We start from the raw sequence: 25,670 nt of genomic DNA, 5'->3' as shown, positions 1-25,670 counted from the left end.
CTCTTAGAGATGGAGATGTGACAGGGTGAGCATCCTGTCACTATCCTGATTGATCATGCACCCTGGCTACTTGGCCAAGGGGAAATCCATTTGGATGACTGGTTAGTGCGTGGCTCTCACCTGGGAGTCTGTGGATCAATCTTGCCCGGGCCCTCATTTCTCCACCTTGCCACAAAGAGAAGCTTGGTCATCCGGGAGGGGCTTGGAGTAGATTTGCTGCTCCTCCACATTGAGAGGAGCCAGTTGAGGTGGCTTGGGCATCTAGTTAGGATGCCCCCCTGGACGCCTCCTGGTGAGGTTTTCTGGGCACGTCGAACATGGCCGAGACCCAAAGGAAGACCCAGGACACAAGTACTATGTTTCTCGACTGGCCAGGGAATGCCTTGGAATTTCCTCCGGAGGAGCTGGCGCAAGTGGATGGAAGTCTCGGCTTCTCTGCTTAGGCTTCTGCCCTCATGGCTCGACCCCAGGATCACCGGATGAACAATGGATGCGAATCACCCATTCAACCACATCCAAGAGGTTCTGGACTGGATTGAGATCTGGCAACTGTGGAGACTGTTGGTGCCTAGTGAACTCCTGTTTAAAAATCCAGTTGATGATCTGAGCTTTGTGACACGGTGCATTGTCCTGCTGGAAGTAGCCATCAGATGAATGGTCCACTATTTGGCCATTAAGGGACGAGCGGCCAGCAGCAATACACAGGTAGGCTGTGGTGTACCAGGCTCAGGTGGCACGGTCCAAAGTGAGCCAAGAACACCTATGCCACCGGCACAACTAACATCACCTTTTCACATGAGTTACCGCCACGTGATTGGCTCATTTGTGATCAGCAGTGGGAATATAGTGCATTTAACATATGTTGCAGCACAAGAGTTTTTATGTCTGGTTTAAAATTCTACAGATTTGGGTTGATGAGTGAATTCACAAATGACTAAGTAGGGGCTTTCCCTCAAGGTCTCATCCTTCTATGTTTATGACATTAATCCCAGCTGCTTCCAGAGGAGATTTCTGGGTTAAATTCTTGATCCCAAACCCTTTTCTGTGGTTATCAGTGAAAACGTCTGGATCTGTAGGATCCCTCTGCGCAAACGGACAAACGTTTAGGGCACACAGCACCACAGCCTGCAGCTGCATTAATGGTAAACAGAGCAAAAGGTAGCGCATGGGCAAGGCAGCAGGGAATTATTCCACATCGCATCACATCCCTGAGCGTCCATGGCGTCCTTTGACACCGAACAATGAATTTAATGTGCAGGCTAACGAGGTAGTCGCCCTTTGTATTCTTTTTTAAATTATTTTATTTTTTTCCATTTGCAGCCATCATCTGTAGTCGGTGTGCGGCGCAGGAGGGAGAGAAGATGCGGCGCACATTGCTCGAGCAGCCTCTTTTGTAGGTATCATCATTTTTTTTTCGCAGATCAAGACGACGGATGTGGACATATCTGCTGCTGCTGAAACTCCCAGCGGAGTGGCTTTTTAAAATTTTTATTCATTCTAATTAATTCTATTTATTCCAGGCGCATCCACGTTTTCTGCGTGTTGCAAGGTGTCTTTGAAAAGGATACGGACCTCTGGGGGAAATGAAAGGAAGCTCAGTTTTGGCTCACGCCTTTCGAGATGGTGAGTGAAATGCACGTTCTTGATTTTCACGATTTTGACATCAAAATCGGCTAGTTAGAGGCGACCTGAGCAGAGAAAAGGACAGATAATCACCGATCACTCGCTTTTCCTTTCATTCTCGAGGTGATATCTGTATTTTTCAGATGCATCATGCACCCGACAGTTCCTTCCCACCCATGAATGTGACTTCTTGTTTAAATCTTGCACTCTAAGCTGCAGCTCAAGTCATTTTCAGCCTCATTCACCACATTTTATTACTATTTAGACTATTTCCGCTCCGTTTAGGGTCCAATTAGTGTGTCGAGTCAACCCACACACAGCATATTCCCAACCATTTTAAAGTCTCTGTGAGATGATCGTGTTTTAAAATGACCTTCAGTGCTCGATACGGCAGGAAATTGTCACCTGCATGCAGTCATCTCTGCACAAGCAGTGCATTGGACATCCGGCTGGATTGCATCCACCTGGACATGAGCGCACCCAAATGACCCTACCTGTTACTAAAATCATAACTGGGATTTCGTGCATCTCTCTGACTAGTCAGAATCAGATGGTTTCTCGTCTTTTTTTTCTGATTCTTCCCCCCAGCAGCATCTCAAATGTAGCCCCGCTGCAGACTACTCACCCATGCAGCACTCGTGTCCCAAATACATCACAATGTATTTACCAAAAGCCGTGTTATTTAAAGTCTGAATGGGCTGCAGCCTCTCATTTTATATTTGTGCCATTAAAACTGCTGGGGGAGGTTCATTCGCTTTGCAGGGGAATTACAGATAATTGCTAATTGCAACTTTATGCACCCACATTTCAAAGCCCATGCCTGAAAAAATACATAGAATAGAGGAAATATGCACTCAGTCAATCTAAAAAGTATGCAAATGAGTCTGCAGATAGACCATATGAACCGTTACTCCTGATTAACTGAAGACCCTAAAGTGACAGCTGTCAGTTTCAAACAAAAAAACAAAGACAAAAGGCACAAAGAATTTCCTTCAGCCCTTCAACAATAAACATGTTATTGTCACTCTGGAGGTTTCAGAAATAACTCGATGTCTTTAGCCTTAAAGATGTTTTTCTATTCAGCAGAATACTGATGAATAACCTGCTTATATTTTGTTGTGAGAGCTTTATTAATGCTACAGCTATACCCCCGATCCTCCTTCCTGAAGGTCGTTAGAGTCTTCCACATCCTGGTCAACATGCAAGATGTTTTGATCACATTCCTGAAGGTGTTTATTACTGTGAAACTGTCCTGGAATGAAGTTCAGATCTGATTCAGATCAATGCAGCTGGTCAAAAGAGAAAGAACAGCATGAAACAAGGAAGGAAGTCTTGCAAATCAGCTTATTTACAAAGCTCTCCATAAGGTGAACAGCTTGGTGCTCATTGTTTAAAATAAAATAACTCGAGAGAAAGAACGTTTTTCTGAACGTTTAAGGATGCCCCCAGAGTGAGCGTTTGATTGTGTAATATAGAGTAAAATTCAATGTCACAATGTTCCATATTTATGTTCTTTAGAACGGAATGTCTGCAAGCCTCATGAAAACATGTTTATCTGCAAGGACAGCATGCTCACGCGTGTGTGTGTGGACAAAATTGTGTTAGCTATATCTGATTGATGTTAGATGGCCATAAGAAACTAAAAATGTCAGAGTTTTTACTCCAAGTGTGGAGATTCAAGAGATCTACACTAGGGTAGGACTGCATATTTTAAATGTGTCATTTTCATTATAGTAGTGAGAGGTATGTTGAAAGAGATGTGTGATAGCACGCCGATCTGATGGACTTTCGCAGCCCTTATTGCCACAAGTGGTTTAGATGACTGTGGCTGGAATGCTGAAACACACAGAAAGTCGTGTGTGTATCCTGATGACAGAATACAAAAAAAAAGGTGTGAAAATGTGTGTTTAAGCAGAAGCTGAATTGTCAATATTAACTGAATTGCTTGAGAACTTGAAGTTTCGGCAGAAGAGGTTATTTTAAACACGGTGACTGTTCCAAGTAAGAAATAAAAACCCCTAAGGAAAATCAGGCTTCCTGAAATCCTAGTTGAAGGGGATGTTATGGAAGATTGTTTATTGCTTAATAACATCCACCCATCCACAACACACGGGGAGCTGGTCTCCAATCAACTTCAAGCCATACTGTGTGTGTTTTGAGTCGTAACAAACAACGGTGAACATCAGGGCGATTTGCAGATCTGTGGCCGCAGTGACAGCTTATTGATCTCTCTCACAAACAAATTCTGCCTCCATCAGTCTTCAGTCATTGTCAGGAAATCTACAACTCTGGTCTGCAATCGACCAATGCAGATATAAACGGGGGGGGGGGGGGGGGGGGGGGGGTAGTGATGAGAGTACAATGCGAGAGTAGCATTAGCAACATTACCAACCATGGAAACCACACCCTAGAACAGTGGTTCCCAAACTTATTTAGCCGCGCGCACCCCCCAGCCCCCACATCAGGGCATGGCTCTCTCTCTCTCTCTCTCTCTCTCTCTCTCTCTCTCTCTCTCTCTCTCTCTCTCTCTCTCTCTCTCTCTCTCTCTCTCTCTCTCTCTCTCTCTCTCTCTCTCTCTCTCTCTCTCTCTCTCTCTCTCTCTCTCTCTATATATATATATATATCAGACGTCAAGCTAAACAGACAGGGTTAAAAAAATATGATCGACCTTTTTCCCCATCACTTTCATTCTTTAAATAGTAATTAAAACGCATTCGATACCATTCCAATTTCCTTTGATTTACTTTTAAATAAATATTTAGAGTGCCCAGGTAGCACATAAACAATGCAATTTAACGGTTTTCTTAAAGTAGGAACGTTTAACCTGTGCAGCCAGAGCGCTCTCCTTCCTTCTGCTCTGCGTAAACCTGAGCTGATCACCTACTTGTGCGTAATCAAATGTCTAAAGGGGAAAATATGGAAAAGATATTTTGCCTCAGACCGACTTATTGCTGTTTTATGGTATGGCTGAATCTGCGATCCGCTGCCACGTGGACTGGAATAATAAATGCTGCAGTAACATGAGTTCAGGTTCGGAGTCACTGGCTGGAGCGGACCCGACTTTAATACGTCATCCCAAAATAGAAGCTAATATCTTAATTTGACCTTGAATGAAAAATGTTATAAAACCTCTTAAAAGTTTTTATCACAGTGAGGCAGAGCTCATTTCTGCTTTCAGTCTGACGGCGCGCCGGAGTTTGCGCAGCGTGCGCGCTTATTGAATCTGTCTGTGTGTGTGTGTGTTTGTGTTTGTGTGTTTGAGTGTGTGTGCACGCGCGCGGCACAGCTCCATGAGCCGCTCAAGTCACTACGTCTCGTTCTTGGCGCTATTTAAACCAATGTTGTAAAATTACTTCTGCCCAGCCCAGATGTGCTCACTTGTGCACCCAAGAGCCGTGGTTCCGCTGGAACGCGTCTGATCTGACAGACGCACACTGAACTTCAGATCTTCAGCGCGCTTTTAATAGCCTGAATCGTTTCTTGGTTTATTTTGTTACATCCACAATGTTCTGTGTGTGAGGTTTACAACGTCAGAACACCTGCATGAGACAGGATGTTAATTACAATCTGCCAGAATGACTCACCACCTTCAGATTCCTCCAACACCATTAAAAATGATCAAATACGGAACATATCGGCGTGCGCAGGCCAGAGTGCTGAAGCTCGGCGCATTGTTATTATGAAGCTAGGGCACATGCGGAGGACACGCGCGCAAAAATATACTTGTTTTCAATTACATTTATTGGGCCCACTTAGTTTTTCTTTGGCCCACCCACAAATGAGTTTCTACAATATTGGTGAAATATGACAGACTTCTCTGAGCTCCGCAGCCATTACACTTTTCACCTCGCGCACCCCCTAGCGGCAGCTCGCGCACCCCCGGGGGTGCGCGCACCACACTTTGGGAATCCCTGCCCTAGAACATGGGTAGGGAACCCTGGTCCTGGAGAGCTGATATCCAGCACATTTTAGATGTTTCCCTGCGCCAACACCTGATTTTAATCAGCAGATGATTAACCTGAGCCTGGTGAGCTGCTGAACAGGTGACTCAACTGTGATTAAGCAGGGAAACATCTAAAACCTGCTGGATAGCAGCTCTGCAGGACCAGGGTTCCCTACCCCTACTCCAGAACATGTCGACCACTCCTCTTTAGAGTTTGGTTCACGGTCTAATAAAAGAAAAGTTAAGAGTGGCACTTTTGTCTCTTTTCATCAATGTAGTGATGTATGATTTTCAGCGAGTGTGCTGGTGACGTTAGCGTGTCCTGCTAGAGTGAGACATCGTGCCTTTTGTTTCACTGAAATCTTGATCCATACAGGATGCCACCTCTCTAGTGTCCTCACAGCGTGACACGACGCAGTCCTCCGCAAAAGCAAAAAATGCAAGGTGGCCTGGGCTTTGAACATGCGCGTCTTTTGTTCTGTAGGAAGAAACCGGAGTATCGGAGAACACGCTAGTTTTGTGCAGAAAGACCACAGTGGCAAAATTCGAACTGGCAACCTTCTTTCTGCAAAGCAACAGCTCTACTAACTGTGCCACCATGCACCCTAGCTTAATAACATTTAAAGATTATTGCCTGAAGATAAGAATCACATTTGCTGTGCCTGATGATGTGCATCAGAGTAGAGATCTGGATTATTCTGTCTACAGTTAAAGGTAGACGATAAGAGTTTGGGTGCTTTTCTCACTGCAACAGAGGAAAGTAAATTTAATGATGATGATGGAGTCATTTTCAGGATGATAATGCATCTGCCTGAGAGTTCTTCAGCTGAGACATCCACTTAGTGATGTGGTGAGCATTTCAGATTTATCAGAGAAAGGAGAATGAGGAGAAGCCATAAGAAAAGGGATTTTTGTTATATAAAAAAGGTTATATGAAAATGATAATAATAAGTAGAATGAACTTTATTTAGCATAAACTCAGGGATTCTTGTGTTTTTGATCCAGCTCCCATGGTAAGCTAAGAGAAGAGAGGTTGTATTTTGCTGTGCCACTTTTATTTTTATTATTATTATTATTATTTTTTTACAAAAATATTATCATTACTGGTTTAGAGTAACCTTTGGGCTAGTGGAGTATGACATCTTGCAGCACAGTTTATCAGTCTATTTATGTGTAGATGAGCTGTTTAGCTCAAATGATCACAGCCTGTAAAACTTAATAAGTGCTATTATCTAATCTGAGTCATTGGCCATGTGAGTGTTGCATGCAGCGATGCACCAAACACAGTCAGGAAGACAAGGTCAAGGACAAAAGTCATTTGGTGGTCCTCCATAGTTCATTAAATAGCAGTAAGGAGTTAGCAGAGAGGTAGGTCTTCCATCTAGAAATTATGGTAGTTGGTTAATGACAAAACTGTATTGATATCTGAGATCCCCAGACTTCCTTCTGCACATCCAAACGGGTTCCAAGGTGTTCCTCAGCCAGCTTTGAGGTATGATCTCTGGAGGGAGTCCAGAGTTTGCCGTGAGGTCTCCAACTGGAAGGAAATGTGTGCAACACCTTCAATAGAAAGTCAATGAAGGCCACGTCCCCCAGCCCAAGGCATCCCAAAAGCATTTCCAGAAGAGCCAAGAGCCATAATCCCTCTACATGTCCTAGGTCAGAGGTAGGAAACCCTGGTCCTAGAGAGCTGCAGTCCTGCATATTTTCCAGTCATGCATGAACTTGCAGCTTCCAATTGTCAGAACACACCTGATCCAGGTAATCAACAGCAAAAACAACAAATATAGTTGGAAAACAAGCAGGACTGCAGCTCTCTAGGACCAGGGTTGTCTACCTCTGTCCTCGGTCAACCCCAGGATTATTCCAACATTTAAACACTTCCACCAGGAGGCGTCCAAGGGTCATCCTTACTACCCTAGCTCCATGTGGAGGAACAACAATTCTTCTCCGAGTCCCTACTAAATATCCAAGCTTCTCCCAATACATTCATCCATCCATTATCTGCTTATCGGGGCAGAAGCTAAAGCAGAAGCCCGATCTTCCCTCTCCCCAGCCACTTGGGCTAGCTCCTCGGGGGGAGCCCTAAGGCATTCCCAGACCAGTTGAGAAGCATAGTCCCTCCAGTGTGTCCTGGGTCTTCCCTTAGGTCTTCTTCCAGTTGCACATGCCTGGAACACCTCACCAGGGAGGCGCCCTCCTAAGCCAAACCAGCAAATCTACACTTTTCTGGACTCATGTTCTTTGATTTGGAGGTGCTCATCCGCATCCCAGCTGCTTCATATTTGGCCACAAACCATTCCAGAATCTACTGAAGCTCCTGGTTTGATGACACCAAAACAGTGGCGGCGCCAGGGCGTGCTATAGCTACCCCTGGATCAGTCATTGCACCCCCATAGCACCCCCAAGTAAATATTAGATTTTATTTTTTTTTACAGTTTCATTTTAATTTAACATGTGGATGTGATGATATTGAACATACAAAACAAAAATATTCAGTAAATTTTCATATAGATAGTAGAAACTTAAACCAAAACAGGAAATTGATGTTAACCTTTGACCTCATTTTCCACCTGCGAACGAGTGAAAGGTAGAACTAGTGGTAAAGTGGATCGGTTTTTGTTGCCCAAAGCTCCATGGGTTCAGTCAGAAACAAATGAATCTTTGGAAGTGATCTCAGACCCACAAAAACCCATGGCTCTGGATTAAGAGAGTCAACCCTCAACCGCCGCAGCAGTCGAGAGTTTTGCCGCTGGAAATGCTAACACTAACGTTAGCTAACTTTGCAACACTATAGATGGTTTTCTGTGTGGCTGTATGTGTTTATGATTTCATGGAAAAGTCAGCGATTGTTCGTATGTTTATGATGATTGTTTCAGGTGTTGTTGAGGTTTTGTGCAGGCATGTGTATCTGCTAGTGTTGAAGGTGTTTTAGAGAACAATAGGTACACAAGACCACTTCCATCATAGCACCCTCAATAAAAAGACTAGCTCCTTCATAGCACATGCAGAAAAAAATTTCTGGAGCCGCCACCGCACCAAAAGGACAGCATCATCTGCATAAGGCAGCAATGCATTCCAAAGCCCCAAACAAAAGACAGTATCCTCCTTGGCTGCACCTGGAAATTCAGTCCATAAAAGCTGTGAACATAAATGATGATGAAGTCTGACACTTATCAGAAACAACTGTGACTTATCATCAATAAAACTAGGGATGTCCTGTTCCGATATTGATATCGGAAGTAATTCGATATCAGCCTAAAAACACAGTATCGGATTATATCAGACGGCATCAAAAATCTTCAATATTAGCAGTACGTTAAGGTTCACGTTTTTTCAACCAGTGGTTAAGAAAAAATGTCCTTTTTTCATACTTACTGTTATTAGCTCTTGTTCTCCGGTTGAGTAATATCACTTGATCAAGCCTTTAATACATTCCACACCACAAAACAGTATGTATGATTTGTGCTGATATCGTATCAGATTGGGACATCAACCAGCCTCTAATGGCACATAAATCATATGTAATTAACTGGTTTGTTTTCTCATTTTATTCAAATATTTACATTAATCCATAAAAATATGTCCAACTCTCCATCATGATTTGAAACAGCCCTATAATTTGATTATGAAGCATCCAGATTAATCGGTGATTTAAATAAGATGCTTTGATGAAGACAAGGAAAAGTGAATCTGAGTTTTAACCTTAAGAACGTAACAATAAAGCAGATGTGTGTGATCCTGGTTTTCTGTAAATGCCACCACGTTACAGTGACCCGGTTCGAAATTGTTTTGCTTCTTTTACTTAGGCTGGGAAACTGACCGTTCGGGTCTTAACAAAGATAATAATAACAATGGTAACAGAGGTTGTCACGTCGGTTCTATTATGACGTCTCTGCAGTGAGCTTCCATTATTCAGCTGCTATGTGATATGAGTTTAAAAAAAGTCCCAGAGGATTATTCTGCCACAACTTTACATGCTGTAACTTAACATAAACCACTAGAACTATACAGTTTGGAGATGTCTTTTATTACAAACCAGTAAAGGCAAAAAAAGACCTCTTTCAAGAGGTTAATCAGAGGGAGGAAGAGTTCATGTCAAGGGGAACGTTTTCAGATGTACTTACCGGGACATTAAAGGAAAGTTTCTGGGACAAGGAGGACCTGTAACCACAAAAATGCAACAAAAATTTAAATAGGTACAGATCTTATTTTTATGAAAATTAAGAATTTAAGGTGATCCTTAATGTTTGATTCAAACTTCTAAATATTTTTACTGAATATTTTTAGTTCACAGCCGAGTGTGAAGTGGCTGGGATGAGAATCAGCTCCTCCAATTGAAACCATGGTCTTGAATCTGAATGCCTTCTCCAGGGCACGGATGAGGTCCTGCCTCAAGTGGAGAAGTTTCAGTATCTCAGTATTTTGTTCATGGGGAAGGAAAGCTGGAGTGTGAAATCGATAGGCGGATTGGTGTTGTGTCTGCAGTGATGCAGGCTTTGTACCGGTCTGTTGTGGTGAAGAGAGAGCTGAGCCGGAAGGTAAAGCTTTCGGTTTACCTTCAAGCTACGTTCCAAGCCAGTTGAGGTGGCTCGGGCATCTGATCAGGATGCCTCCTGGACGTCTCCCTGGTGAGGTTTTGCAAATGGATGTGATAGGTTTGTGGGCGTGGCCTATTTTCTGATGTAGCGCCCCCTAGGACCATTAAAACTGTCAGCCCCAAGCCGTGCTTTATCTGAGAACTACGAAATTTGGTTCACTAATGTAGTGCCTTGGGACCTACTAAAAAGTCTCTTGGGGCCAAGGTCAATGTTGCACAGGAAGTTGGCCATATTGGTCCAAGTACTCGAATTTGTGGTTTTCGCACACTTTGTTTGGAGAGTGATGCCCCATCGCCTTTTTCACCAATTGCCTTCAAACTTCTGAACGCAGGTCGTCTGCATGAAAGTGTGTGTGTGTGGTGCATGCAGATAAGCGTGTTAAAATGTGTTACAAATTTACGGAAGTTGATCCATTGTTTTTTTGTTGCTGTGAAGAAACAACTGTTTTGTCTTTGAATGAACGTCTGATTAAGAAAAAAACTAAATCAACCAGTTTCTCTCACCGGGATCTCATTTTACATTTTCTGTTTTCCAAGGTGACAAAGAGGCGTTCCTGTCCGATGGTCCCACCACACCTTGATCTGTTTCCTCTGGGGTGTAGACGGCGGTAAGAATGAACATTCAAAAATCCAGACTGACAGACTGCCACCCTCCACACTGTCTCCAAAAGACAAACCTTTCCAAGAGCAGGGGAGTTGTCATCATCTCACTGGACATTTTAAAAACCAGCCTTCATCTTCCTGGTCCTCCTTCAGAGCCAAAGAGGGTAAGACAAACCAAACAGTTCTCACCTGCTGACACCTGTGCGCTGCCTCTCGTAAAACAAAGCAGTTTATGTATATAGAGGACCACACCTGTACACATCTAGTATTTAATCTCAGATTTCAAGGTTGCAGCTTTAAATACAGAGTCTGCAAAACCGGTTGACATATGTCACAGCAGACATTGTTTGCTTAAATGCAAACATGTATTAACATTTTTAATGAAGAGCCAGCATGCAACCTTGTAAACATGTACTTTTCCTAATTTTTTAAATTACCAGCATGTCTGCCAAAAGAAGGGCCTGCTGGTGTCATCTGCAACCTTTTTTTAATCATTTTCTATTTTAATTCATTTCAATGTTTATTTATGTCTTTATTTTCAAATGAACTTGCTTCGACTGAAGCTTTTTCTTTTTGGGTGTGCATTATTTCCTTTCACCAATTTGTTTGGAATTATTGGATCTAAAGAACATACGACTTTCTTTTTAGCATTTTATAATAATACTACTCTGTACCGAAGAGGATTAGAGCCACTGACAAGAAAAAAATAATAATAAGAAAAGAGAATTCTTACTTTTTTCTCAGAATTCTGACTTTTAATCTCAGAATTCTGACAGGGAATTCTGGGGAAAAAGTCAGAATTCTGTTTCTTTTCTTTTTCCCTTTTCAGTGGCCCTAATCCTCTTCTGTACCTCAGACTTTACAGAGGGAACTGACCTTTTTTAATACAAATTTTCTTTTCGTGTGGAAAATTTAACATCCAACTCTCCTGAACTTCTTCACATTATCTATCTATCTATCTATCTATCTATCTATCTATCTATCTATCTATCTATCTATCTATCTATCTATCTATCTATCTATCTATCTATCTATCTATCTATCTATCTATCTATCTATCTATCTATCTATCTATCTATCTATCTATCTATCTATCTATCTATCTATCTGCAGTAAAGAGTTACAGATACATGTCACACAGGAACTTTTAATTATAATTAATGTACATTATTTAAATTTCCATCTAGGGGTGGGCAATATCATGTCATTCATAATATTACCAGTTATTATTTCCTGCAAAGAAAAAAAATCTATCATGTTACGCTAACTTCATGATGTAGTTGCATCCACTACACAGGATTGTGTTCATGTGGGTCATCAGCATGAAGTTATTGAAGTTAACAAAGCAAACATGGCTGGAATCAGTTTTACCTGTAATCTGTTTCTCTATGTGTGTGTGCTGCTGTGAGTTAATGTCCCCTCTGTGGGACTAATAAAATGTACTCAGTTCTATCATATGTATTTCATATCAGCAGTAGAAAAAATTTTGAGGAATTTTGGCCCTTCCAGGCTTCCGTTCCTGTTACCTGGTTATGAAGGAGGGGTTCGTCTCACAAACAGGAAAAACACACGGGTGAAGTGGTGAATTAAAACATTAAAATATTAGGATTCCTAATGTTTGAATTCACCACGTCACCAACTAATGTAGGAGAGGGAACATGTGAGTGAGTAGCCACGGTAGAAAGACTAGCTTGCTGTGAGCAAGCGATCTGTGACTGATGAGTGAAAACAAAAGAGAAACATTCGGGACTGAAGCTCCGTCAACACCGGCTGGTGACACGGCTGCATTTCTAAATAAAGCATGTCATGGTGGCGGGCAGCTGCAGCTCACGGTTCTGGGAGAACCTGGCCCATCCCATCAACAGCAGGTGGAGCTCACCACTCCGCCCATCTCACAACCAGAGCGGAAAAAAGCACATTGGCTTGGATTATACAGATGGGATTCTGTGTGTGAAATAACGCCAGTTAAATTATTACTTAAGTGTTGTTTGTGTGCATGTTGTTCAGTAGCGCTATAAATAATATCATCTGTTTTTATTTTTCGTAAGCCCTACACACTGTGCGTGATACACGTTTGGGGAGCGCAGGCGCTGGTTTAGCATGAGAGATTGGAGGTGTGGCGTGAGAGCGTGTGAAGAGGGTCACATGCGTGTGTCATGCTCAGTGCGTTACAGTTGGCAGCTCTGGTGGGGTTGCTGTGTTTTCTGCAAGCTAACGCTGCAGCGCCGCCATTTTTAATTAATCTTCAGCCAGCAAAAAGCATCAGAGTTGTTTAAAGAACCAAAGACAGTAACAAGAGCGACCCAGAAGTTATTTATTTTACCACAAGAAGTCACGGCATCATTTTGTTTTACTCTAATATCAGATAATAACCATGCTAACATTGAGCTAACAATGCTAATGATGACAAGGTATAAAAAATATCTCAAGCTACTTTTTCAATTACCAACTTGATATTACAGTGAAATGTGTGTGTGTGTGTGTGTGTGTGTGTGTGTGTGTGTGTGTGTGTGTGTGTGTGTGTGTGTGTGTGTGTGAGTGTGAAGTGAACAATGAGTCAAATTTTTTCCTTCCTTAAATGATTCATTCAGAACAACAACAGCAAGCTATCAGCAAGACTATAAAACCACACTTCCTCTATGCTGAAGGTATATTACCATAACGAATGTATGCTCACTACCATAAAACTTGTAATCTAGACTTTTCTGGTGCTTATCTGTAAGTGACAGCTGCCACGGAACTCACGAAACAGGAATGAGTGAATGCAGTAACCAAATTTTACCACAGAATGTCATCTTCATTTATTCTTACACACTGCTCCTTTAATTGTTAATAATGAATATCGTATAAACAATAAAAAAGGTGAACTTTTTTTGTCTACATTACTGTAATTGCAAAAACATCAACGTCTTTATTTAGTGACTAGTAACAATGCTTTTATTGGGCTGATTCTGTTTCTTTTAGTCTTAAACCGAGCTGCCTCAAGATCCAATTACTCCATTTTGGATTTCCCACTAAATTAGTTCATGAAAAGTGTAAACACACACTTCCCTTTAGCTATCACTAAATTAAATATATCCAATTCTGCAGACAGTATGATCCCAGATAATCACAGAGGTGGAAGAAGCCAATGCATCAAACAAAACGCGTTTTCATGGTGCATCCTGAGGTTTGAAAGCTTCTCTCACAAAGGATTAGTCTTGCTAGCTAACGTGCAAAGCAATATTCAAAACCTGAGATGACACCCAAAGGACACATGCCTAAATAATGGGAATACATTTGGTTGCTGTGGCACAGTGTAGTGATACGCCAATTGGCGAGGCTTTGGAGGAGAGAACAATGGCTGATATCTCTTGACATAAAAAATTACAATGTCTTCACAAATACAGAAGTAGTCTATTGATGTTTAAACAATGATGGTCAACATAATTGTCTTTGATCTCTTTTTCCTGTAATGGAAGATAAGCCTCGTAGCTGCTTCATTTCCAGTGAAGTCCCAAGTAGATGTTATGTTAGGGAAATTAAGTCATTTGACACGTAAATTTTCTTCCCAGTACATCGGAGTATTAAGTCCAGTTCTGTCGTATTGTGTTTTCTGTTTATTTCTTTGAAAATAGCAGCTGTGGAACAATCACAGATTATTGTTCCCTGAGCTCAATCCAAATCTCTTTGTCCCCTTATTAATTGTGCCCTCTGTTTTATAATCCGTGCCTCTGAACTTGGAAAATTGGTGCACAACATTTTATGACGAGTCCTCTTCTCTCTGGTGCCCAACAGTCATGATGTGTAAATATACAGTAGACCCCACATGCCTTGTCATCAGTTTTATTTGTGAAATTTGGACTATTACTATTGTCTTTTTACTAGCACGTGTGTCTCTTACATCTGGAACATCTGGTTACAACGAGTCGGACTTAAATCTCAAAGAATTTCGATGGAAAATTAAAGAGTTGGAGCTGAAGTACAGAGGCTGTTTTTTAATCAGGGTATGTTCACTCTCGCCAAATGAGTTGGCATATTCTCCGTCGTCATAGCTACACAGATTTTAAAGGTCAATTTAAGTGCAGGTAAAAATAAATAGTGAGTTGATTTCGGTGGTCCTGCTGGAAGATGGGATACAGCGTGTCCTTGGTAGAGATGCACTGATAGCATATTTCTGGGCCACTTCATGTTTTCTATTTTTGTAAAACTCTGAGACGCTAATTCCAGTTTTGGCAGATTCCAATTTCTTTCTCAGAACTGAAAGTCACAGCATTCAATGTATCTGCCCCTTCTGTGTTGAATTAAAAATAAATGTGTCAATGGAGATGACTGATTTGAATTAGTCATGTGTTCCATCAATGGCTGGTGCTACAAAAAAATGCATCATTCATGAATCATAAGGGAGGTTGAAAATGCAGAGTTCCAGTGGTCCAGGTTTCTGGCTTTTGTTGCAGATGCATCTTTTAGGAGATGTGGTACTGGTTTCCAGTGCCATAATTAAATTATTTCTCCTTATTTAAACACATTTCTTTCCATTTTCATTTTTTCTGTTCATGTACAGGAGGTATCATTAGTAAGATCAGCCAATGCCAGATCAACAACACCACATGAGCGCTTCATCGTACTCCTTAAGAGTCAAGAAGCATCTGAAGATGTCTTCTGTGAGCTTTGAACCTTAAAGGAGATTGTGTGGATTCCATCATACAGTCAAAACCAGGTCTGTGGAATAAGGAAACTATACCAATGAAAGTTAGAGATCTAAAATGGAATTACTATTAAACTTTTGGTAAAGTCTTGACTTTAATACGTTATTATAGTATTGTTGGGTTTTTTGACCATGACTTTAATCTAGTTTTTTCTCTTTCGTGTGCTTTTTGCAGGTCAGAGTATGTTATCTACTACTACAAACAAAATCCTGCGTCCCCTTCTGATCACTATTTTTGTTCTGGGATGCTTTGTGACTGTCTTTCTGATGTATTTTAAGCCGTCCACCGGCTGGATATATGGTCCAGTAGAGTCAACAGTTTCCACAGACCAAGTCAAGACTCTCTTCTCCACAAAGAACAATAAAAACTTGACAATTGTGCTGGTCTGGCTTTGGCCTTTTGGACAAACTTATGACCTAAATGTCTGCAGCTCCGCCTTCAACATCGAAGGTTGCTTCATCACAGCAGACAGGAACCTCTACAACAGATCAGATGGGGTCGTCATTCATCACCGAGACATCGCCAGAGACATCTCCAACCTGCCAACCCAACAACGACCACCATTCCAGAAATGGGTGTGGATGAACTTAGAGTCACCATCGCATTCACCCCAGCTGCCTGAGATCAACAACTTATTCAACCTGACTCTCAACTACCGCCAGGATTCTGACATTGAAGTGCCTTATGGGAGCATCGTAGCAGCAGAGACCGAGGAGGACTTTGTGCCACCGAGCAAAAACAAACTGCTCTGCTGGATTGTAAGTAACTGGAACCCAGAGCATGCCCGGGTAAAATATTACAATGAGTTGTACAAACACATTGAGGTTCATGCGTACGGACAAGCCTTTGGAGAACATGTCTCTGACCAGGACTACATCCCCACCATGGCTAGCTGTAAGTTCTATTTGTCTTTTGAGAACTCTATCCACAAGGACTATATCACAGAAAAACTATATGTCCCGCTCTCTGTGGGGACAGTACCAGTAGTTCTTGGCACATCCAGGCAGAACTATGAAAACTTTATCCAAGGGGACGCTTTTATCCACGTGGACGACTTTGCTTCAGCCAAGGAGCTGGCGGAGTACCTGCTGCTCCTGGACAAGAATGAGGAAATGTACCTCCGATACTTTGAGTGGAGGCGGCACTTTAAAGTGAAGAGAGCCCAATTCTGGGCAGAGCACACATGCCAGGTGTGTGATTACCTGAGAAGGCACAGGGAGTACAAGGCATTCAATGACCTTAACAAGTGGTATTGGGGTTGATGGTACTCCTCATCATGTTTTAATGAAGTGGTCTACAGCACATATAAAATGTGGCAGCTCATGAAGAAGACAAACAGAAATTTAAAGAAGGTGTAAAATTTAAATGAGGCATTATTAAAATATAAATACATCTCATCTGTGGTAGCGATGCAGTCACCTATGCAGTGCAATGAAAATGTGAAGTTGGGTAAATAGGGTGATGCTCATTATTTTTTTAATTCTGTCTTTTTGTTGAATATTTTCTAAGTTTTAACTTGCACTGCTGATCCAGCTGATACCTGATTATGTAAAGTTAGACTGACAGTCGTTGTATTTTCTGGCTGTCGAGGGCATTACCCCATTACATTCTTCAATAACAGTCGTTGTCCTTTGAGGAGGAGGTTACTGATTAATCGGGTTGTGAATTGCTCATCTTCACCTGTGCCATATTTGATTTGGATACCATCTGGATGATGAAACAATACAGAGCGGAGAAGCAGTGCACTAAAATGAAGCTCCCACGTTTCCTTCTTAGTTTTCGGTAATGTTGTTTTTTTTTTTTCAAATATTTCCTTTCAACATAATATCTTTCCATAAATATTCTAAAAGAAGATAAAGTAAATGATTATTTGATTAAGATTTCTAAGTTAAAATGGGTTTGCATCTTTAATTCATCCATGCAAAAGTGCATGCATTGTGATTTTATTGTTTAGGACCACACATGCTTTGGATATTCAGTTATGTTGCATCACTGATTTATTTTTTTGTGATTTAACCAAATAATTTTCGTGGTTTTCTAAAAAAAAGTTTTTGAGCAAAATCACAAACATTTTATGCAAGATGAGCCAATGGCTTCCTGTCCATATTTCTGCTGATGACTGTAATATTACTTGACTGTCTAGAGGGCCATGAGGTGAAGTAAGATCAAATCAGTTCACTCATTGAATCTGGTCCTGACACGCCATAAGATCACTACAACCGACCGACGGCGTCAGCTGGATCAAACATGACTGCTAATTGAAAAAAGAATGACTGTATGGAGCTCTAAAAAAATCATTAGAAGAAAAACAAAGCGTGCTGTAAATATTTTACAAGTTCAAATCTCATGCAGGTGTTGTATGGAGGTGAATGTGAGTCCACTGTATCTTTGTGAGTAACTTTTGGTGCCTCAAGAGGCTTTGAGATAATGTGAAAGTTAACGACACTTTAAGTGGAAAAACAGCAGCAGAATCAATGCTTGTAGCGCTGGGAAACGCAAGTGGTGCTCGCTGCAGAACCACAAAGGTGGAGCTGCACCAGAAGGTGGAGCTGCACCAGGGTCAGCCCCACCCATTCCAGAGTCAGCCCCGTCCATTCCATCAGAGTCAGTACAATTCCTTCCAGTTGTCAGACTTGATAGCATTCTGGAACCAAAGAGGGTTTTATAGCTAAAAAATACAAGATTGAGGACGGAGGTGAGAAGTTAACTGAACAGTTTTTGTAAAGGTTCTATATAATTAAAAATCTAACTTTTGGAACTTTTTTATCATGTTATATTGTCATTTCCTCATAAGAAACACGCCAAAGCCATTTTTGGCCTCATTCATGCATTTTCCTCCCATCTCAGCTTCAATTTGGTCTCCTCCCCTGAAGTGGGTCTGGTCTTGGTTCTCAAATCTGGACATTCTGTGAATTTTCTGACAAATTATTTCTGAAATGTCTTCTACTGAGACACCGCCAATAAACCATACATCCCATCTCCAAAGACACACTGGATAGTACAATTACATGTAACACCACTTACTTCATATCAGATGTGGTGGGGTAGAGGCTATGGAGGCAGGTTGGCATATAGTTTTGCGCAGGTTCGACTCCCAGTGGCAGAAATCTTAGGTAGATTACAACCCCTTTTCTTAATTTCTAGCTACACTTGCCAGTACTATGTTTACAACAATTTACTGGTATACCGTTTACAATACAATGACTAATGTGTTTATTTATTTATTCGTTTATTTAGCCAGTGTGAGTCCATTTGTGAGCAGAGTTTCAACTAAAATGCTGTTTAGGAACGACCAAATTCAAAGAACTTTTAGAGACATAAATATTTTGCTGAAAATAAACATTACAACTAAAATATAAACAAATTCAATGTTTCAGCTGGGTAAATAGAGTGATGCCGACCTCACCGAGAATCGAACCAGCATCAGCTGAGGGGGAAGCAAAATTTGTTTCAGATGATCTTACCACTGGACTACCAGAGCACATTGGTCATTCACTCATGCTATTGCCCCATATTATTGTTAAAGCGGCTGTGGGCATATATCTGCTAAAATAAATCGTTTCATTTCAAGATGTATTCAGGCTTTGTCATGTAGCAAGTTATATTTATCCTGTTTAATTGGAGCATTAACATTTGTAAAGTAGTAACAGCCATAATTCATGTGGGTCAGGTTAGTTTGCGATGAAGTTGGAAAACAAAAACGGAAGTCAGTGGGCTAGGCTGAGTTTGCGTGAATGGGCGGGGCTGACCCTGGTGCAGCTCCACCTTATGGTGCAGCTCCGCCTTTGTGGTTCTGCAGCGAGCACCCTCTCGGGAAACGGGGTATTTTTACATTTAACGAGTTTTGTATCAGGCGTTAATCCTACTGGCATGTCTGGAACTGAGAGGGTTGTGCCAAAATTCAGCGGAGATATTTAGGGCACCTTTATTTGTGCTAGGTTGTGTGACTCACTGTGCTTTTGTTTGTCTTAAAGGAGCTGTTTTAAGTTCAAAATCATGACCTCCGACCTGCCCTGGTGTATAAAACTATGAAACTTTTGTTCATGGGTCCATAAGTAAAGTCCTCTCTCTTTACAAAAACTAAACTTTCTTGTCCAAAGGTGACAGGAGCAAAAGTTTTCTTTTTTAATGAATGTTGTCTGTCTGATCTTACTTTCTTCCATCTTTTGCACAAAAACAAACATGATGATCACCGTCCCTGTCTGATATAATAAGTGCGCTCCAGGACTACAGAGAACACCTAGATTTTTTTCCAGGTGCTGACTTTAGTTTTATACACTGAGTGGGACTAAATCCAAGTGCGTGATTTATCCCAAAATACACAAATTCTGCAAGTTTACTGGAACAATCAGTGAGTCAGTCATTATGTGAGAAATTATTATTTTTTCTTTTGCCAAATTGTTGTTATTTACCAAATGTGTTTTAAATGTAGATGTCTAAGAAAATAAAAGAAATGGGCAAATGAGGAAGTATGAGTGTAGCTTCTGGTTCTTTCAGCAAACAAATTTACTTGTCGGGTCCTCAAATTGGACCTATTGTGGTAAATGATAGATAAAAACTCAAAATTAGTACATTAATCTAACTATTGATCAATTTTCCTATCCAAGGTTGGGTCAGAGAGGTATGGTCCAGCTGTCCATCCCTGTCCTCAGTGACACCTCACATCTCCGTTTTAGGATTTCATACCATTCCCTGCTTTATAATCCCTCCATCAAATACTAGCTGTGAAACAAATAGGAGGCATTCCAAAAGATTCCTAAAGTCATTTGTATTGCATGGGAAGGTGTAACGGAATGAAATGACTGTTTTCCACCAAAAGTCATTTTTCCCCTCTCCTCTGACACAGAACTAGTCTGCATGAGCTATTGCCTCAAGGTCTCATGCATTTGCTTCTAAACTGCTTCTCCTTTTAATAAATCAAAGAACTCTATTTTTAATAAAGCTAATCAAACAAAGTGTTACTCAATAATAAGATGTGACCAATCTGTGAAATCAAAATATTAATTACTTTATTATAATCCTATAGAATATAATAAGTAATATGACTTTAAATGTTCCACTAGGACTGATCTCACGTAGCATTAAGACATGACACATTGCTTTTACTGATCCAGTCAGAATCTGCCAGATCTGACGGAGGCGTGATTTGGGTGGTGCTTGGTAAATCTGTCATCTTTTCATTAGACCATAAACCAAAACATCCGAAGTATAAAACTATGACCACGTCATCTTTAACGCCAGTTCAAAGCGCTCTAGAGAAGTTGTCGGAGTGGCCAATCCATAACTTTCCTCTTCAGCCAAAAGTACCAATGGCAAGCTGGATAAAATCTGTTGCTGTTCCAACTGCTGCAATGGTCCCTTTCAGAATAAAAGCTGAACCATCACGACCCAGTTTTGGGTCTCGCTAGATGCCAACAAAACTGTCATGACCCGGAAGTATCTCAAGACAGGTGGTCGGCTGCCGCGGCTGTTTTTACAGGCTTCGGCTCCATAAAGGTCAAGCTGGGCCTCTACACCTCCTCATCTAGACGGGGACTTCTGCTAAGGGTACATAGACTGATGGAATGGCTTCGAATATGTTTATGAATCTCCTAATAAAGCTTAGCGCGAAGACATCACCTTCACTTCCCACCAGAACTAATCGTTTCTTCGGATTTGCTGGTTCTGAGCAACATTCCACACACCTTTCTCCGTCTCATTCACCTTAGTTACACCATACATTTAGTGTTTAAGTTAGTCTAGTTTTAATTTGTTTAGTAATAAATCTTTAAACTTTTAAACTTGACTCTCTCTTCTGTTGTCTCTGAGTTAACACGAAGTTGTTACATAATCCCTGCAATAAAAAGTTCCAATCTTCTGGTTAAACAGTACCTACAGATCCATGAGGTTGATTTCATATTTGCTATGGAATACTGTCTTATGGCTCATTAAATAACATGTAAATTAAACCATTACAAAGGAAAACCTCTGGTAGAGATAAAGAAAGGAATAAACGAAAATGAGCTTCCTTGAGCCTCATAGCCTCTCCCCATCATGTCCCAATTATCAGAGGAAAGCTGTTTCAGTCCCAAGATGCAACCATCACCTAGAAATGTGTGTGACTCACACACCTTTACCCCTGTACTCAACTAGCTCACTATTCTCCTGACTCTCTCACCCTTGACCCACACCCCTCAGATTCTTCTCAGTTCACAGACCAGAATAGCAAGCCTGGCTCCACATAAAGAAAGCAGCGGAGACATGACGGCATCTCTAAGAATGAATCAGGTGGTGAAATCACTCAACGATCACTCAAGGAGAGGCTCTGTTTGTTGAGTTTCACCCCGACCCTGAGAACTCTCTCTGCTGAGGAGGAAAGAGGCAGCTGAGCACATAAGCCTTTGGTTTTTTGCTCTTCACCAGCAGAGGAGACAAAGCAACTTGTGAAGACCACCTGGACAGCTATGATCTCTGCATTAAAGTTTTTGGTGCATGCTCTCCCAAGATGGTGAACAACGAAAGAAGACCTTCTTAGTTCTGTCTTTGGGATTCTAGGAGAAAAAAAACTGGAGTTGTTCTTTTTGGTGGCTGTGTGATTCTACACACATTTTCGTCTAACGTCTAAGATCTACATATAAAAACGTCTCAGACATAAAAATACAATGCTTTTGAAGCTCTCAAGGAGTGAAAAGGAACAATTAATATTTTGTGTTACCAACATCCTGGAAAAATGGCTCCAGAACGTCTGGATGTGGCCTGAACTCTGGTTAAATTAAGTCTAAACTGAAACTGAAGATGGCTAATTTTGTTTATATATATATATATATATATATATATATATATATATATATATATATATATATATACATATTACTTGACTTTTTCTGACTCCGCCAAGGCTGCCCTTTATCATCGATTCTGTTCATCACTTTTATGAATGGGATTTCTAGGTGCAGCCAAGATGTTGAAGGGATGTGATTGGTGGCCCAAGGATCAGGTCTCTGCTTTTTACAGATGATGTGGTCCTGTTGGCTTCATGAGACAGCGACCTCCAGTTTTCACTGGAGTGGTTTGCAGCCAAGTGTGAAATAGCTGGGATGAGAATCAGCTCCTCTAAATCCGAGACCACGGTTTTAAATCAGAAAAGGGTAGAATGCCTTCTTCGGGTCAGGGATGAGAACCTGCCTCAAGTTGAGGAGTTTAAGTATCTCGGGGTCTTGTTCACAAGTGTGGGAAAACCGGAGCATGAGATCGATAGGCGGACTGGTTCTGCATCTGCAGTGATGCGGGAGCTGTACCAATCTGTCGTGGTGAAGAGAGAGCTGAGTCAGAAGGCAAAGCTCTTGATTTACCGGTCGATCTACGTTCCTACCCTCACCTATGGTCACGAGCTTTGGGTAGTGACCGAAAGAACGTGATTGCGGGTACAAGCAACTGAAATGAGTTTTCTCCGCAAAGTGTCTGGGCTCTATCTTAGAGATAGGTTGAGAAGCTTGGTCATCCGGGAGGGGCTCAGAGTAGACCTGCTGCTCCTTCACATTGAGAGGAGCCAGTTGAGGTGGCTCGGGCATCTGGTCAGGATGCCTCCTTGGTGAGGATTTCCACGCACATTGAACTGGGAGGAGACCCAAGGAAAGACCCAGGACACGCTGGAGGGACTGCGTCTCTCGGCTGGCCAGGGAACGCCTTGAGATTTCCCCAGAAGAGCTGTCTCAAATAGCTGGGGAGAGGCATGTCTGGGCGTCTCGACTTAGACTGCTGCCCCCGCAACCCCACTCCACATAAGCGGCTGAAAACGGATGGATAATGGATGATGGTTTCTGAATTCTGTTGCTCAATCAGTATCAGCCTTGAGGCGCTTTTGAGTTAATACTACTTTTCAGTGTTTTCATTGAGTCTGCCAATAAAGGATGAGCACAGTGGGTCACAAAAAAAGAGTAAATGAATAGAGATGTGTCCACACTTTCATGTCTTTCCACAAACATTTACAATTTATTCAGCTGATACCAGCTCTCTGCATCTTAGGTGTGTTCTTGCTGTGTCTTTGTAAATCCAACACAATATACAAACAACTGGAAGGCTTCGCCATGGGTAACCCGTTATCAGCCACCCTGTGCGAGTTTTTTATGGAAGACCTGGAACAAAAAGCCATAGCCACCGCCCCCCCAAACTGCAAAATAAAACTATGGAAACGCTACGTAGACGACATACTGGAAATCATACCAAAAGGTCAAACAGAAACACTAACACAACACTTAAACAATATTGACGACACGGGCAACATAAAGTTCACATATGAGACAGAAACAGAAGGCAGCATAGCATTTAAGGACATGAAAATCACCAGGCAGACCGACGGGACCCTAAACATAAACACATACAGGAAACCAACACACACAGACCAATATTTATTATGGACATCAGAACACCCCACCATACACAAAATGTCAGTAATCAGAACATTATATCACCGAGCAAACATAATAACAGAAGAGAGAGACCGTAAACAAGAGGACAAACACATACAACACGCTTTAAAGACCTGCAGATACCCGACATGGGCAATAAACAAAGGAAAACAACAAACAAAAACAGAAAGCAAAGAACAACCCAAAAAAAGAATCAGAAACCCAGAAAGACAAGAACCAAAACCAGTGATAACCCTACCATACATCAGAGGCATAACGGAAAAAATAAGAGCAACAATGAAAAAACACAACATAAACACACCAACAAAGCCATACACAACAGTTAGAAACAGATTAGTACACCCAAAAGACAAAATATCAGCTGGACAAAAATGTGGAGACATCTACGAAATCCCATGCAAAATATGCAATAAAACATACATAGGAGAAACCGGACGCCAACTCAACACACGGACAATAGAACACAGAAAGGAATGCGAGAAAGAGGCAAATCGTAAACACACAAGAGCAGCAAAAGAAGAAGCAGAAAGTACAATAAAAAAGTCAGCCGTAACAGAACATTGCTTAAGAGAAAACCATATAATGGACTGGGACAGCACACGGATCATAACCACCGAAAAACAAAAATACAAAAGATGGATCAAGGAAGCAATAGAGATAAGGAGACGTGGATGTGGGACCATGAACAGGGACGACGGAGTTTACATGCTGGACCACGCATGGGACTGCATCGTCGGAGAGGGGAGAGCGGGCAGTAGAGGGCGACAACGTCCTCTGCTGCCCGCAGATAAACGGAGAAGGAAGTGACGCGCCACCATCAGCGTCAGCCTGAAGAAGCCGGCAGCTGTCGGCGAAACCGTAGCTACAAACAGGTAAACAAAACTGTTTCTGTGTTTAAAAAAAAACGAAAGCATGTCTGATAAGCTATTGACAACAACATTGTGTTTATTATTATTTATTTTAAAACCTACATATCAACACAAATGTTTGTAAAAATTCAAACCAGCTTAAGTGCTTGGAAGAGTCATCCACATCCAGTATGATGCTGTTAAGACGTTCGAGAGGAGCCCACTCTCCCCTGTCCATCGCAGAGGGTGACAACGTCCTCTGCTGCCCGCAGATAAATGGAGAAGGAAGTGACACCACCATCAGCGTCAGCCTGAGGAAGTTTGCGAAAACGTAGCGGGAAAACAGGTAAACAAAACTGCTCTGTGTTTTAAAAAAGAACTACAGCATGGAATTAGAGATACGACACAGCAAGAACACACCTAAGATCAGGGTATCCGCGGGTCCTTAAAAAGTCTTAAATTTACTTTTCCAAATTTAAGGCCTTGAAAATCCTTAAAAATTACAAATAATCCTTAAATACAGTTTCCAAAGGTCTTAAATTACCAAAGACCCAATGAACTAGATTATTTTATGTCTATGACATTTTCGTGAATTTCTAGTTAGTGGTCAGCATTTTTTGTGTGCAATGTTGGCGTAAGCGGAACCGTACACATTCAGTTGGTTATGAAAGGGGACTATTTTTGGATGAGCACATTAGCTGGTTAAGCTAGTGGGAGCTTGCGCCATGGAGAAGTGCAAGTTTAATGGTAAATGGATGGTTAATCCCACATTTGCGACGTGGTTAGCACCCATTCCAGGCAATAATTGGAAATTATAGCTTAAATTTGGATCCGGATCGAAAAGAGTCAGTTGAGGTGGTTTGGGCATCTGGTCAGGATGCCTCCTGGATGGAGAGGTTACATCTCCAATCTGTTCCGGGAACGCCTTGGGGTCCTGCCGGAGGAGCTGGTGGAGGT

The 25,670-nt window shown here is 41.6% G+C and overlaps 1 protein-coding gene across 3 annotated transcripts; it reads left to right on the top strand.

The window, feature by feature from the left end:
• Positions 1 to 833: 833 nt before the first annotated feature.
• LOC107392156 (4-galactosyl-N-acetylglucosaminide 3-alpha-L-fucosyltransferase 9) lies at positions 834 to 19,926 on the top strand. 3 transcript variants are annotated; one of them, XM_015969776.3, is made up of 5 exons: positions 835 to 1,393; positions 1,521 to 1,623; positions 10,704 to 10,933; positions 15,313 to 15,468; positions 15,632 to 19,926. In XM_015969776.3, exon 5 carries the CDS (start codon positions 15,640 to 15,642, stop codon positions 16,717 to 16,719), a length of 1,080 nt encoding a protein of 359 aa, XP_015825262.1. In that variant the 5' UTR covers positions 835 to 1,393; positions 1,521 to 1,623; positions 10,704 to 10,933; positions 15,313 to 15,468; positions 15,632 to 15,639; the 3' UTR covers positions 16,720 to 19,926. The 3 variants fall into 3 exon arrangements, with proteins under 3 accessions (XP_054597676.1, XP_015825262.1, XP_070402962.1); XM_054741701.2 differs by lacking the exon at positions 15,313 to 15,468 and having other exon boundaries at positions 834 to 1,393; XM_070546861.1 differs by lacking the exon at positions 835 to 1,393 and having other exon boundaries at positions 1,407 to 1,623.
• The last annotated feature ends 5,744 nt before the right edge of the window (positions 19,927 to 25,670 follow it).

The sequence above is a fragment of the Nothobranchius furzeri genome, chromosome 18 (genome assembly GCF_043380555.1).
Source record: "Nothobranchius furzeri strain GRZ-AD chromosome 18, NfurGRZ-RIMD1, whole genome shotgun sequence".
NCBI classification, from domain to species: Eukaryota; Metazoa; Chordata; class Actinopteri; order Cyprinodontiformes; family Nothobranchiidae; genus Nothobranchius; species Nothobranchius furzeri.
Note: the sequence above shows the minus strand (reverse complement) of the source record. Positions and strands in the feature narration are given on the sequence as shown.